The sequence below is a fragment of the Rhinolophus ferrumequinum genome, chromosome 3, assembly GCF_004115265.2.
Source record: "Rhinolophus ferrumequinum isolate MPI-CBG mRhiFer1 chromosome 3, mRhiFer1_v1.p, whole genome shotgun sequence".
Lineage (NCBI taxonomy): Eukaryota > Metazoa > Chordata > Mammalia > Chiroptera > Rhinolophidae > Rhinolophus > Rhinolophus ferrumequinum.
The window spans coordinates 82,539,645-82,555,432 of record NC_046286.1 but is presented as its reverse complement, the minus strand read 5'-3'; the positions used below and the strand labels follow the sequence as shown (position 1 = coordinate 82,555,432).

Sequence of the window (15,788 nt, the reverse complement as noted above, 5' to 3'; positions counted from 1 at the left end):
GAGATACAGCATGGGTCAAAACAGGTTCCTGTTCTGGAGATTACAGTCCAGTTTGGCTGTTGGGGGAGCATAAATATACATGGTGGTAATTGCTATAAAGAAATGTAAGAGTGGCGAGAGATGCCATGGTGCTGAGAAAGCCTCTGAGATCTCACTGTAAACTCCTAGAGGGCCTGGTAGGACTTTACCAGCCTTTGCATTCCACCCCCCACCGCCCCACGACTGCTTAGAATGGTTCCTGGCACACGACATTCAGTATTAGTTGAATGAGCAAATGTTACAGGCCATAGAGAAATTGGTTAAAAACTGCCCCCGTTTTTTATGTAGGTCAGCAGAAGGCACAGTAAATTGTCATGTTACTCTTAATTCATCCCTTGCTGAAATACGAAGAAGAAACTTGTCTCTTATGAAGTCAGTAACATCAGATAAGAGTTGACCATTGGATTATCACCTGTCATGAGTTGGTCATCACTTTGCCATCGGCGGCTAGGACAGGTCAGTGTCCGGTCCATATTTGGTAGCCTGGATAATCAGGAGCGTTTCGTGATCGAACATTCTAAGTACTGCAAAGCTGCAGATCCCTCGAGGACGGTACTTAGCTTCTGCTAGTCCCATAGCATATAAGGCACTGAACGAATGACTGATCAAACAATAAATCGCGACTCCCCCGGCAAGCGGACTTGGGAGTGCGGCCCCGCTTCAGGTCTGGTGTACGGGGCGACATACTTGACCTGCGAAGATCTGTGGGGCACGAACTCCGGCTAGGCCTGGCTCTAGGGCCCATGATTGCTCCAAAATGCCCGGATGTAGACACCCGTATTTGAGAGCACCGGGGAAACCTAAAACCTCGTCCTGCGCCTGCGTCTCTGTCCCCGCGCGGCCTGTCCCGCCCACCAGCTGCCTATTGGTTTCTACTGACTGCCTCTCGGAAGGCCCGCCCTCTTAAAGGAGAAGAAAACCCCAGTAGTCCAGAACCTTAACTACCTGACTTTATCACGCAACCAATCACCAGCAGCGATCTTTAGCCTTGTCCAATGAGATTGGGCACAGGGTCACGGCCCGCGGAGTTTGATTTTCGTCCAGGAACGCGGAAGTAGTGAGCCTGTCCTGGAGAACAGCAGGTTGTGTGGGACACGGGAGGAGGCGGCAGCGCCTACCCTGGAGTTACCCCGGCTGAACGAGGGGCTCCAGGGCTCAGCCCCGGGTCAGTGGGGGCGTCGTTACCACCTGTGGCCTGCAAGCCGCGGCGCGCGGGCCGACACAGGTCTGAGCGTTCCTGGACACGTCTGAGCAGTTCTGGACCAGCACTAGCGCACGCCTGGCTTCGTCGACTGAGGATTTCGAGGCAGGGTGCCTTAACGACCGCATCTTGACGTTCCGGTGTTTGCTGGGAGGCTCGGCTTCGGAGGAAGGTGAGCAAGGCGACAGTGCTAGGTTTGAGAGCCCTTAGGGAAGCTTGCAGCCAAAGCGAGGGACTCGACCGGGCGGTAGTCTTAGCCAGGTACATACTAGTTGGGTGACTAAGGTCACTTAACTTTTAAAATAAACGTGAAGGGATGGGTGGCACTCTGCTACGTTTGTGAGGAAGAGGTACTGTTCATTTTGTTAAAGACTTGGGTTGGCCCCCTTGCCTGCTTTCAAGGGTGGGCTGAACTCAAACCTCTCCTGATTCAGAGGAGAGAGCTTTGCTGTCGCAATTGACTGGAAGGCTTCCCTGCAAGGTGTCCAGTCTATTGTTACTTATTAGGCTCAAACATCCTGTGAACTTTTTATTTTATTAGTATTACTATTTTTTAAATTTATTGGGGTGACAGTTGTTAGTAAAATTACATAGATTTCAGGTGTACAATTCTGTATTACATCATCTATAAATTACATTGTGTGTTCGCCACCCAGTCAGTTCTCCTTCCATCACCATATATTTGATCCCCCTTGCCCTCATCTCCCACCCCCCCACCCCCCTTACCCTCTGTAACCACTAAATTACGTTCCCCAGATTAATTTTCAAAACCCCGTGGCCATCTAGTGGTTACTGATTGTTTTCTAATCCCCTCACCTTCCCCCTTACCCCCACCCCCCCCGCCCACTTTTGATGCAGTTTAATTGATAAATTGAAGTTTCCTTTACCATGACTGCCCCACTCCCCATTCCTCTTTCTCTTTGACTTCCTTCAAAATAATACTGGTCAGAGAGGTTAGTTGATGGTGTGATGTGTAACGAAAGGACTCTTCCAGATTATTTAATACAATTTATGAGACAGTTAATTATTTGTCAAGAGTAATATTTTCTAATTTTTTTCCCTACAGGTATTAAGAAACTGATGATGTTTTCTTGAATTTGCTTCTGTATTTGCTTCATCAATGTCTTTCATACTGAATATTTTAAGAGAGATGCTGGAATATTTTGGTGTTCCCATGGACCAGGTAAATGTTTTTTTGATGGGTTTCAATGAATCTGTTGTATTTGTTCTTGAGTCTCATTTTGAAAATGATTTATACGTAAGTATTTAAGGCAAAATTGTTATTTCTCTTCAGGTGTAACAAAGGCGAATTTGCAATAGTATAGCTTTGATAATTTGAGTTAAAAGAGGTAAGATTATTAGGAACCTGTTTACCTGATAGGTCAAATGCCAACAAATGCTTACTGTACATATACATGAGGATGCTAACAGGATGTGACCTATATCTGTTGCTCATAATAAACTTAGTCCTTGTTATGGGATCTCACGAAAAATGAAAAGTCCAATTTTTGATGCTTTTTAAAGAGAAAATGCTTTGTGTTCAAATCTCTGCCAAAAAAATAAATATTGTGTCATATTTTTTTGGAGGGAATAGTTTATACCTATATGGGAAGCCCAAGCTAAAAGACACAGTATTATTTGAATTACAGTAGCATGTTTCATTTCTTTTTTTTTTTTTTTAATTTATTGGGGTGACAATTTTTAGTGAAATTACATAGATTTCAGGTGTACAGTTCTGTGTTACATCATCTATAAATCCCACTGTGTATTCACCACCCAGAGTCAGTTCTCCTTCCATTACCATATATTTGATCCTCCTTACCCTAACATTTCATTTCTATTATATTTTCAAGAACTGAGTTTCAGCAGATATATTCCATTGTAAGTAAAGAACTCTTAAATTGTCTACAACCTGATTTATTCATTCCCCTCTTTATCTCTCCTTTAAAGGAGACTACATGAATATACTTTGTATTACCTCATTGCTGGAGAAATTAAAATTGTCAAATTTTGATTGGGCCAAAAGATGGGATTTTTAGCTGGGAGGAGGGGAGACAATTTTTTTTAACAAAGTTCCCAAGGTATTTATTTCTGACATTATCAGAAATAGAAACCAAAATGAATTTGTGGTGCTTTCCTAAAAAATCTTTATTTCTGGAATACGTGTGTTTACTCCATCCTTTTTTTTAAAAAGACAAATAATAAAGTTTAATTCTTTGAAGAAAATACTTTGAGTACACTGCTCTATATTTTCTTTTTAAAAATAAATGTAATTGAATCTTTTACATTGCTTTTTTCCCCCATAGATATATAAACATGCTTAATAGAGTACTTTTTAAACAATGCTTCATGTTAAATAGGTTTTGCATATTTGGATTAATAAAGACTATGGATCAACTCGGAGTATTGTTCGTATTATTGGGAAAATTCTTCCTTTAGAACCTTGTCGCAGACCTAATTTTGAGGTAAGTCAGTCAAGGTGCATTGCTTAATCACTGTGTATAAAATATTCATAGGTACTCCTAAGGATATAAGGTAGAACAAAAGAAAAATATTTCCTGCAAGCCAAAAATCTTTGGTATAATCCTGTAAACAAGACATTTCACGTATGTTTTTGTGTTTATTTCTTTAAATAATTCAAAGTTGGGCAGGTGCAAAGCAATACTGCATAGCTTTTTTTATTCTTCTAGTTTATGCTTTATGATAGCTGACATTAACCAGGGGAGAGAATAGCGCTACACGTTTAGACTTCAGAATAATATTTTCCTCAGTATTTTTTCTTGCTAATAGGTGCATGTTTTTCTGTTGAATATCCTTTTGTCTTTTCCCTCTTGGATTTTTAACTTACTTGATTTCTGTGGGCATGAGTGTGTCTTCCCCCTGCCTCCATGCAGAGCTCTGACTTATTTTTCCCTTTTTTTACTTTAGTTGATCCCAATCCTGAACTCTGTAGAATCTGGTAACTGTGGATCTGTAATTCCATCTTTTGCTGATATTTTGTGTGTGGCAAATGATGAAGAAGCCAGATATGTCAGATTTCGGTAATTTTACATACTTATCTTGGAAAGTGGGGTATGTTCTATAATCTCAGTTATTGGTCATGTTGAAGTTTGTTCAGACTAATTATTTTGTCTATTTCTCTACTGCGCTGTCTCCTACTAATATTTTCCTAATAAGGATGATTGGTTGTTTTTCATTTTTAGCCAGTTATTGTTAATGAACATTTAAAGCTAACATCAGGCCTAGGAAGGAATGACAGTAAAAGGATATCAGAATCACTGTGTTTATTTTTATGAAAAAGCTGTTTCCTATACTAGATACTAGATTTATTTTATTTTATATATTTAGTTAAAACTTATAATTTTTATAGACAGTGATGTTAAACATATTTCAAAATTTGAATGTATTTCTCCTAGGGAGTATTAAGTTATTTGTTAGTATATTAAGATACAGGATTTACACATAATAAGGGTCAATTATTCAAATATTACAACTGAATTATTTTTTGTGTATCAAACTGGTTTATCAGTTTTTAAAAAATTAGAATACCATAAATTTACCCTTAACATTATACTGAATATAAGGCTTTTCAGTACTGTGTATGCGTATTCAGAGTACGTAGAATTTCTAAATAAATCAACTCTACTTTTAAATAAATAAACTTGTACTATGTTTAAAACAACTAGGCAGGACAGTTACAGGATAATTATTTTTGTTTTACAACCTAAAAGCCAGGTTTGTTCCTTCATTGATCATTTATTGGACACCTATTAAGGCTACATTCTGTTCTGTGTATTGAAAATACAAAGTTACTTTACATAAGATGTAGCACTTGATCTCAGTGAGTCTAGAGACAAACATGGGATAAAGAGAACTAACTACTCTGATTTTGTTTTGGTGTCTTTATTCCTCTTTGACTGAAATAATTTATTTCTCTTGGAAAATTTTCCTCCTCTCCCTCTCCTTCCATTTCTTCCTTTCTTCCACCCGCAGAAATGGTATATGGAAAAATGAGGAAGAAGAGAAAAGTAAATTTTTTCATCCAGGGCAAGTAGTTTGGGATCCATTGTCACCTGCTCCAAGACATAACAAACCAATGAAAAATGATCAGCCTGTAAGTGAAGCTGCAATTAAAAAAATAGCTGCGCTTGAAGATGAACTAACTTTTCTTCGCTCTCAGATTGCTGCAATTGTGCAAATGCAGGAACTGAAAAACAGTACCAATTCTGGTAAGTAGCTTTGGATTTTTGTTTCGGTTAGATGATACTTGTTTAGTATTTAAGTCATTATTTAAGTCTTACTTACAGTTCTGAATAAGATGTTCATGTGTCTTGTGAATGATATTAAATTCAAAAGGATGTAGGATATATAAAATTACTATGTCTGATGTTTATTTAGAATAAATCAAGACAAATTGGTATTGAGGGAGATGGCTTTGGTTTAAAGAAAAGCAAGCTACTGTAGAAGATTGCACTTTTGTATTAAAAAGCCTATTTTCTAAGTAAGCTTTTCTACCTCTTCAGGAAAGCATTGGAAATTTAAGAGGAGAATATATTAATTTGAAAGAAGAGGATAGGTTTGAGTCTTCATATATTTGTAGTTTGAAATTATTGCTGCTATTCTCCACCAAGTTAGGTGAATAATGTTTTCTAGATGATCCTTTTCTAAATTTTTAGAGACATAACTTGCTTTAACGTATATACATGCATGCACACACATAATATATATGTATATATACACATCCATATACTCATATATATATGAATACATAAATACATGTTATAAATATATAATGTATCATAATATATAAATATTATATAATGTATAATAATAAAAATGAGATATAAATACACATTACTTTTTTAGCTATCATGTGACAAACAGCCTTTTAGAAGCAAATCTGTTGTGAAAAAGTTAAGTACAGTAGTTACCCTATTTCCGAGGGGGATATAGTCTAAGACCCCTGATGGATACCTGAAACCATGGATAGTACTGAACCCTATGTATGCTATGTTGTTTTCATATATACATATATATATATATATATATATATATATACACATCTTTTTGCTTAAAGGAAGTACTTCATGACACTTCTTTGGTATATCTTATTGCTAACATCATTATTGTTGTGCTTTGGGGCTACTATTAAGTAAAATAAGTGTTACTTGAACACAAGCACTGTGACACCATAACGATGGATCTGATAACCCAGATGGCTACTAAGTGACTAATGGAGCGTATGCAGTGTGGATATGCTGGACAACAGGATGATTCATGTCCTGGGTAGGACGGAGCAGGATGGTGGAAGATTTTATCACGCTACTCAGACCCACATGCAATTTACAATTTAGAACTGTTCATTTCTGAAATTTCCATTTGATTGTTTTGGACCAAGGTTGACTACGGGTTGCTGAAACCATGGGAAGTGAAACCGCGGAAAAAGAGGGACTACTGTGCTCTGTACTCATCCTAGGCTCTTGCCTAGAAAATACATGCTTGTGTGTTTCTACAGTGTCATCATAGAGCGAATATACCATTCTGAGTGTTTCTAACTATAAGTTTTTGATCATGTTTTCGTTTTTAAAATACAGGATGAAATTCAGATTGAAAAAGTGCTTTTTATTTTCTCTTTAAAATGTACCTCCCCCTTCCCACTTTAAAGGGCCTGCACAGAAAATCCTAATTGGATTAAAAGTAATTTTACTCTTTGGCCTGACGCTTATGGAAATTACCGAGCAGGTGGGATTCCTTGCCACATGTCCTTCCTAGCCACGTCATTATTTTAGTAGCATTACAGAAATTGTTCCTGTTTTGGTTCTAAGTAGTGTTGTGTATTATGTGAAAGAGAATTTTGCATGGTTTTTTTCAACAGACTACTTTGTTTTTAGGCTCCTTTGACTTCAGTGATGGGCCTGGTGATTTGGGACAAATGCCATCATCAGAGACTGCTCAACTGAGTGTCGGATCAGATCCATTTTCAAGTTCAGGTCTCCCCTGTCCTCCTCCTCCACCTCCACTGCCCCCTCAGTTTTCTTCTCTGCAGCCTCTATGGTCTCCTCTTGTACAACCAGGATCTAATAATACTTGTGCCTCAGATAATTCAGCAACTGAAATGAAAAAACAGCACCCAGGTGCTAGTAAGACCAATTACAGTCGTCATTCAAAAAACCAGAAAAACCAGGATGTTCCAAACATGTTGGATGTTCTCAAGGATATGAATAAGGTTAAACTTCGTGCTATTGAACGGTATGTTTTCATAATTTGAGAAATGAACCAAAATTTTATCAGTGATATTTTTAAAAATTATTATATTTATCAAAGTAAACATATATATGTCTTCTTTTATTCCTTTTCATCCCAAATGCCCCTCCCAGAGGAATCATTTTCAATTTTTTTGAGTCTTCCTTCTAGTGTGTTATCTCCATATTTTTGAAACAACATACTTCTTTTGCTATTTCTTGATATTTTAATTATATTTGCTTTCCATTGTTAAAGATTAGGAATATAGTCTCAGACATTCTACCCTCTCACACACACATACATATATTTCTTATTACATAGTTAAATCGCAGTCTTAAGTCAGTATTCAGAATGTATATCCTTATAACAATAAATATTTACAGATAAGCCATTTTATATATGATTATATTTTGCTGAATGGTTTTATATTTTTGTTGGAGTTAATAATTGCTTCTCTCAGTTCCTTTTTTGTTTTTAATTCTCCTTCAGGAGCCCTCTGTCCTGTTCCAGTTTCACTTGGTGCTCTCTAAACCTGCTGCATTGTCGTCTTCCTAAGGATTTCCTTCATTATTTTGGGCATTCTCTTACTCTTTATCTTGTGTTGCATCATCCATTTCCTGGGTGTCATATCTTCCTATGGCCTCCTGAGAAAGAGTGCAGTCAGATGGATTATTTTAAGACCTTGCATATCTGAAAATGTTATTGTATTCTCACACTTAATTGCTAGTTTGGCTGCGGGTATAATAGGCAGAAAATCATTTTCTCAACAATTTGGAAACATTGTTCCATTGATTTCTAGCTTCCAGTCTTCCTGTTGAGAAGTTGATATTCTGATTCCTAGTATGAAACCTATTTCTTTGTTCTTGAAGCATTTCGGATCTCTTTGGTCCTGGTATTCTGAAATTTCATGACGATGTCCCTGGAGAGTTCTTTTTTTTTTTTCCTTATCCTGGACACGTGTGGACTCTATCTAGAATTTTAGGTCCTTCATTTTTGGAAATCTCTTATAAACATTTCTCTGATAATTTTCTCCCATTCTTTTCCTTTGTTTTCTTTTCCTGAAACTCCTATTAGAAGTTTGAACACCAGAATTATTCCACTTATGTTCATATCTTTCCTTTTACTATCTTCTTTCTCTTTGCTTTTTTATTATACTTTCTAAGAAAATTCTTTAATTTACCTTTCAACTCTTCTGTTGCATTTTTTTTTAATTTATATGCATATCACTTTTTTTTTTTTTAAAGACTTTATTGGTGAACGGGAACAGGACTTTATTGGGGAACAGTGTGTATTTTTCCAGGATTTTTTCCAAGTTATTGTCCTTTCAATCTTAGTTATGGAGGGTGCCGTTCAGCTTCAAGTTGTTGTCCTTTCAGTCTTAGTTGTGGAGGGTGCAGCTCAGCTCCAGGACCAGTTGCCATTGCTAGTTGTAGGGGGTGCAGCTCACCATCCTTTGCCGGAAATCAAACCGGCAACCTTGTGGTTGAGAGCCCGCTCTCCAACCAACTGAGGCATCCGGGAGCTCAGTGGCAGCTCAGCTCAAGGTGCCGTGTTCAATCATTAGTTGCAGGGGGTGCTGCCCACCATCCCTTGCGGGAAATCAAGCTGGCATCCTTGTGGTTGAGAGCCCACTGACCCCTGTGGGAATCGAACCGGCAGCCTTCGGAGTTAGGAGCACGGAGCTCCAACCGTCTGAGCCACCGGGCCGGCCCTTCTATTGCATTTTTTCAATCAAGCAGAAATTTTATTTCCAAGCTCTTCAAAGATTATTACAAACACAAAGTATCCTTTAAAAATTGTCACAAATTAAATCAAATGCCCATCATCAAAGTAAAACATTTAATGACATTAAGAATTCATTTAATTTGTAAGATTTTTCACATTACATTTTTTTAAAGACATGAAATAATGTATTTTTTAAAAATACAATCACAACTTTAAAGTAGCGTAACTTAAGAAGACAAAAATCAAATCTGCTTCATACACAAAATGGGGCAATCTACTACATGACAAACATCAATCTTTCCAAACAGGTTTGCTAAGAAACAGCTCCCTTGTTTAGTGTTACAAATAAAACAGTCTCATTTAGAAAAATCAAGATATCATTTGATTAACAAAGCCTATTCTTCCCCCATTTTTCCACTGGCTTATCTTCATTTAGAAATTGTACAAATTCATAAGAAAAGAACAAATTTTGTTACAGTATAAAAATCTTAGGAACAACAAATTACAAATATTCAATTTTTTAATAAAAATGTTTTCCTTCCCAAAATGTAAACATCCAGTAAATAAAACATACATAATATTCTAAGTATGGAAACACTAGTAATTCACTTACGAAAGAGGTTCATTTTGGTATATTTGGTGGTAAGGTTTTTGTTTGTCTTAAAAGCATAAAAGCACTACACCAAACAAACCAGGGCATTATTATTTAAAGGTCTACTCCTTTGCCTAGTTTCCTAATTTGAGTTGAAACTCATCAATTTCTGTAGAAGTTTGGCTGTAGTACCAGGACACAGGAAAGGTCTGAAACATCTAAGTTATCTGGTTAGAGAAAAACGTTTTCTTGAGACTTGGAGGCAGTCGTTCATCACATTGCACCTGAAGACATTTCTCAGCGAACTTCTTTCCCACAGTCTTCAGAGTAAAGCACAGGATCTGGGCTTCTGGAAGGGTTGCTTCTGGCTGGAACACCAACCAGCGGGACATCCTTGCAGGCATTCTGCCTGCGGTGCTGTTGGAGCTCTGCAGCCACCTGAGAGACCTTGATCCTCTCCACGTGGCCTCCAGTTTAAGAGGCTCCACCAGGCTCTGCAGGGCGTTCCCGCTGGCCCGGAAGACATGGCAGCGGTGCTCGGCTCCAAGGGCCTTTTCTATTGCATTTTTACCTGCCGTCCTATTTTTAATTTGCAATAGCCATTCCTTTTTCTCTGAATGCCTTTTTTTGTATCTACTTGCTTTTGTTTGTTTTAATCCACTGAAGATATTAGGTAGAGTTTTAAGGGGTTTTTTGCTCTTGAATTATCTAGTTTTCCTGAGTTCCTTTTTTCCTCTTGTTGATTTTAGATTCTACCTGTAGTTTTGGAGTCTTAAGTAGCTGATGATTCTTAGCTGTACATTCATATTTAAAAGTGAGGCATTGAAAACCTGGTTGAAGGTTCTTTGTGTGAGGTGGATTGTTGGCTGGTGAGCTTTACAATTTAGTAAGGATTGAGTAAGGAAACTGACCGCTATTTTGTTGGCCAGACCCCATATTTCAATAGCTGTATGTTTTTTCTTTGGGGCTAGAGAGTTCTTCATTCCCCTTCTTGGTTAGAAGAGATGGGAATTAGATGGGGGCACGAGCCAGGTAGTTCGAAGGTTGAATGGGGAAAGAGAACAAGGAAAGAGTATATCAGTATGTAGACTTTCTTAATCTCTTTTTTAGGGTGGCCGCTTACCACCCACTCCCCTCCCTCATTTTCATCAACTTTCCAGTTTTCAACATTTTATTGAAATTATTATCTACTTTCTCCTCTTGTAATCTCTTTGTCTTTGTGGATGTACATCTTTTTAATTTCTTTACTGTCATTTTAGTAGGATTTTGCAGACATCTGCCATTTTCATTTAGAAATCCCTCAGCGAAGTTTCTAGTAAGAAATATATTTTCTGTATCACAGTGTTAGGACAGATACGTCATATAGTTATTAATGAGGGTATGATTTGATCCTTGTATGAGGCAGCTAGTACAGAGATGTATGTACACACTTATGGCTCTATGTACACATGATGCCAAGTAGATCGCTTACTGGTATCACTGGGCACCGTCAGTGTAAAATGGTGACTCTGACTGTTACCATCACTGGAGAAACAACTAAGAGGCTAGTAGAATACCCTCCATGTTTCTACAACTTTTCTCTCATGTTTCTACAACTAACCTCTCATTATACATTACTGTGAAATCAGATGAGACTTCCCACTTCTTTACATTTACAGATTTGCTACCCACGTTCCCTGCCTTCCTTCTTGTTACTGTGAAGTGTCTGTTCATGGTCAGCCTCTCCCTATGGTCACTGGTTCCCCTTCTCTTAGCTTCTCAAGGATTTCACTTAAAATCATCCCTTCTGTCTTCATCATCACATTAACTTCTTTACTTTACTCTCCTTACTCCTGAGTATTTCCCATCTTCAAAACATGTATACCGCCAGCCGTTATTAGTTCTCTGTTCCCCTTTCCGATAGAAATGTTTGATGTTGTCAACAGTTTGTTTCCATTTCTCGCTGCCGTTTACTGATGGTGATGTGGTGTCTCTCCCCGTCACTCCAGTGAAACTTTCTCTTGTCGAGGTCACCACTGACTCCATGTTGTCAAATAGCATTGCTCCTCTTGACTCCTTGGCAGCATTTGATAGTCTGTGGGTCCCTCTTTTTTGGAACACTTTCTTCACTTGGCTTCAGGGAAATCAGACTTGGTTTTCCTCTTAATTCATTGTCTACGTCTTACTCCTTTGCTTATTCCTCCTTCTGAGCCTGGTCTGAATGTTGGTATGTCTAAGACTCAGACTTCAGCTCCCTTCTCTTCTCCATCCACATGGTTTCCTTTGTTGATCTCATCTAGTCCCGTGGCTTTACAAACCAGCTGTATGCTAATGACTCCCATTTATTTTTCTATCCCCGACCTCTTCTCTGAGCCCCATACCTACTTGACAAAGTGCCTACTTGACATCTTCATTTGCCTGTCTCTCAGGTATCTCAAGTTTCACATGTCCAAAACAGAACTCTTCCTTCCTACCTGTTCCCTTCCTGTACCTTGAAAATCTGTTCTTCCCCAATTCTTTTGCATATCGGTAAATGGCAACACCGTCACCGAGTTGCTCAGTCCAAACATCTAGGAATCATCCTTGTTTTTTCTTTTCCTTGCTGTCCCATATTCTTTCCATCAGCATGTAGCTCTCATTGGTGAACCCTCATGATCCAACTGCCACCTCCCACTCAAAGCCACCCTCTCATCTAGCTTGGACTGCTGCCGTAGCCTCCTAATTGGTCTCTCTCTTTTCATTCTCACTTTCTTATCTTTTCTCCATATAGTAACCAGAGTGAGCCTTTAAAAATTGAAGTCAGATTGTGCCATTCCCTGCTTAAACACCTCTGGTGATTTCCATGTGCTCAGAATAAAATACAGACCCCTTGCTGTGGCCTGTAAGTCCCTCTAGGATCCAGCTCTTGCTTTTCTCTGACCTCATGTCCTACTTCCCACGTTACTCACTGCACTCCAGCTATACCCTTTTTTCGTTTTTCTTTTCTCACACATGCCAAGTTCCTTCTTGATGCATCTGGAGGTTTACACTAAAATTGACTCCTTGTCATTTCCTTAAAGAGGATGTCATCTCCTTAAAGAGGCTTTTCCTGATCATCTCACCTGAAGTGCTTTCATTCTAGTCCCTGCCCTGTTACCCTGTGTTGTTTTACTCGCAGCACTTATTGCTCTCCACAGTGACCTTGTTCTCCATTGATTATCTGCCACCAGAGTGTTCCTTGGGAGCAGGATACCGCTCTACCCTCAAAGTGTAAAATGGAGCCTGGTAATAGTCGGCATCAAGTAAAGATTGAATGAACAATTGCCTAATGATTTTCTTTTCATGAACAATCTGGTCATTTTAAAAGTTCTTAAATATTTATATTTTCCACTGAAAAGTGAGATAATTCAAAATAACGATCTTCAGCACAGAGATGTTTGATCAATCCTAGGTCATAACAAGGCTGTGGTAGTGCCCCACTTGGTTTCTTGGTTTTCTGATTCCTATTTCGTTCATGGCAAAATAATTTCCCTCTTGAAGACTAATTAGATTGTAATACCTTATGCTTGTATTTCTGCTGTTTGTCAACAAGGAGCTTAAATTACAGTTTTAATTTATTCACCTAAAAAAATAGGTCACCTGGAGGCAGACCCATTCATAAGAGGAAAAGACAGAATTCACAATGGGATCCAGTGTCTTTAATATCCCAGGCACTTAAGCAGAAATTTGCATTTCAAGATGATGATTCCTTTGAGAAAGAAAATAGGTCTTGGGAGTCGTCTCCATTTTCCAGTCCAGAAACTTCAAGGGTGAGCTCTAATGATGTACAGTTAATTTTTCAGTTTTTCTGAAGTGTACGTGTATTGTTCATGATACAACTTGGCCTTCAAGCTCTCTTGAAGTGATTATGCAGAATGGGCTATACAATTATTTGTTGATGCTGCTCATGTTTTCTGTTGTTTTTGTTAACTTTTCCATGCTCATTTCAGCTTATAGCCTTCTATGAAGTTTTTTGAAATAAAACACTTGAGTAGGAAAATATTGTGCATAAGTTTATAATGGTTCGTCCTGGACAGGTGCTTGCTTGAAGTTGCTGTCTGCGGTACGAACGGGGGGTCAAACTGAGAGGACCAGAGAACAGTGGTGTGAATAGATTCCACCTAATCATTGTTACATCTGAATCCCCCAGAATTTTTCTCAGTCAAATATAGACTTTGGATTTTTTAGTTAAATAGAATGTTAACTGCTTTAAAAAAAAGCAAATGGGAGCATAATTATCTTCAGTGGCAATGCTTTTTGGTTACTTTAAGGGGCACACATTATATTTTAAAAACTTGACTCTTAAGATTGCTCCTTACTTGAAGTGTCTTTTCTTTAATTTAGACGTAATTCTAATTTTGGGAGTGGTTTTCCCATCTCATAATTTAACTGAGGTAGTACATAAGAATAAGCCTTGTTGACAAGAGGACCGTGAAAGAGGGACAGCATCTGAAGGCAGATAGACAGATGGCATTGAGGAGTGGTAGCTGTCAAAAGAGGAGGATATGGAAAAACTAAGAAGGACATAGAAACTCCAAGAGCATAACAGAATGGGGGAAAATTGTCCTCATGTTCTAGCCTGTGTGGTCTCTGAGTTACTATCGTGTGTCCACAATATCTGATGTTTATCATCAACATGATAGAGTCAGGAAATGCTTGACTCTAAGAAGACAAAAAGGTATACGTTTTAGTTTAGGAATATTACAATAAAAATGAAAATATGTCTAAAAATAAATGTTTAACATTTGTATAGAAATTTATAACTTGCAAAGTACTTTTAATTTAAAAGTACTCATTTAATTTTCACAGCCATATCCTAAACAACAACAAAAACCCAGGGCCAATATTGTCTGTTTTACACACGAGGAAAATGAGCCTCCTAGGTCTTCAGTAACCTGCCCGTAACCCCACATCTGATTGGTAGAGGAGTGACTAGAACTCGGTTTATTAAAATGCTAGGGTGTTTGAAAACCTTCTGTTACCTAAGAAATTAACTTGCATGGAAAAAACTATTTCCCAATGATAGTGAATCAGTGGGGAATTACAGGGTTGTTTTATACTGCTCACTATTCTTAGCACTTTCTCTCCAACCAAATATGAACATCTTAGAGAAAGCATCTCTTTTTGTATATTTTCAGGCACATAGACCACTCTCAAATAACTATTGTTGAATGAATAAAACCTCAAGGGGTCATTTAGTGCTTGTGGTGCCACTTTTTTTTTTTTACATTAGAATAATTTCTATGTTAAACATTTGCTTTATTTCAGTTTGGACATCACATTCACAGTCAGAACTAAACGAAGAACTGGCAAACAAAAGGTGTGAACAATCGAGCTGTGTCAACACTGTTACAAGGAAAGACTGTAGAAATATGCTGGCATGCCTTTCAGTACAGCTTAATCTTCTGTTAATGAAGTTAATCGAAGTCTGTACACTGGGGTGTATTAGCGCAGAGGTCTGAAGAGGGTTGACTCTTAAGAATACCTGTGTGGTTTTGGAAGATCCAGCAACTGGATCTGATGATACCGTGTTTCCCTGAAAATAAGACCTAGTCGGACAATCAGCTCTAGTGCGTCTTTTGGAGCAAAAATTAATATAAGACCCGGTCTTATTTTACTATAATATAAGACCCGGTCTTATGTAATGTAATATAACATAAAACCCGGTCTTATTTTACTATAAGACCCGGTCTTATATAATGTAATATAATATAAGACCGGGTCTTATATTAATTTTTGCTGCAAAAGATGCATTAGAGCTGATTGTCCGGCTAGGTCTTATTTTCAGGGAAACAGGGTAGTTATGCATATTGATTTTTTTTCCATGTATGTTAATGTTATTAAAGGCTGAATACACACTTTGAATGATTTTTCCTAAGAGCTAAATGGTAAATGACTTAATGTTTCTCATTAGAGGACAGTAGGGTCTCGCTATAAGGTAACAGAAGCCATTTTAATGGATTAAGAAGTTTATGTAAACCAAGTCTGTAT

At 37.9% G+C, this 15,788-nt stretch overlaps 1 protein-coding gene across 1 annotated transcript; it reads left to right on the top strand.

Moving 5' to 3' along the window:
* The first annotated feature begins 428 nt into the window (after positions 1–428).
* On the top strand, positions 429–15,378 carry MTFR2 (mitochondrial fission regulator 2). The gene is made up of 8 exons (XM_033095003.1): positions 429–1,412; positions 2,307–2,423; positions 3,601–3,705; positions 4,169–4,281; positions 5,234–5,469; positions 7,132–7,489; positions 13,393–13,567; positions 15,066–15,378. Exons 2-8 carry the CDS (start codon positions 2,361–2,363, stop codon positions 15,093–15,095), a joined length of 1,080 nt encoding a protein of 359 aa, XP_032950894.1. The 5' UTR covers positions 429–1,412; positions 2,307–2,360; the 3' UTR covers positions 15,096–15,378.
* The last annotated feature ends 410 nt before the right edge of the window (positions 15,379–15,788 follow it).

Coding starts and splice junctions, on each gene's coding strand:
- MTFR2 (XM_033095003.1), top strand. CDS start 2,361: ATGTCTTTCATACTGAATATTTTAAGAGAGATGCTGGAATATTTTGGT. Junction 3,706..4,168: donor GTCGCAGACCTAATTTTGAG/GTAAGTCAGTCA, acceptor TTTTTACTTTAG/TTGATCCCAATCCTGAACTC. Junction 4,282..5,233: donor GCCAGATATGTCAGATTTCG/GTAATTTTACAT, acceptor TTCCACCCGCAG/AAATGGTATATGGAAAAATG.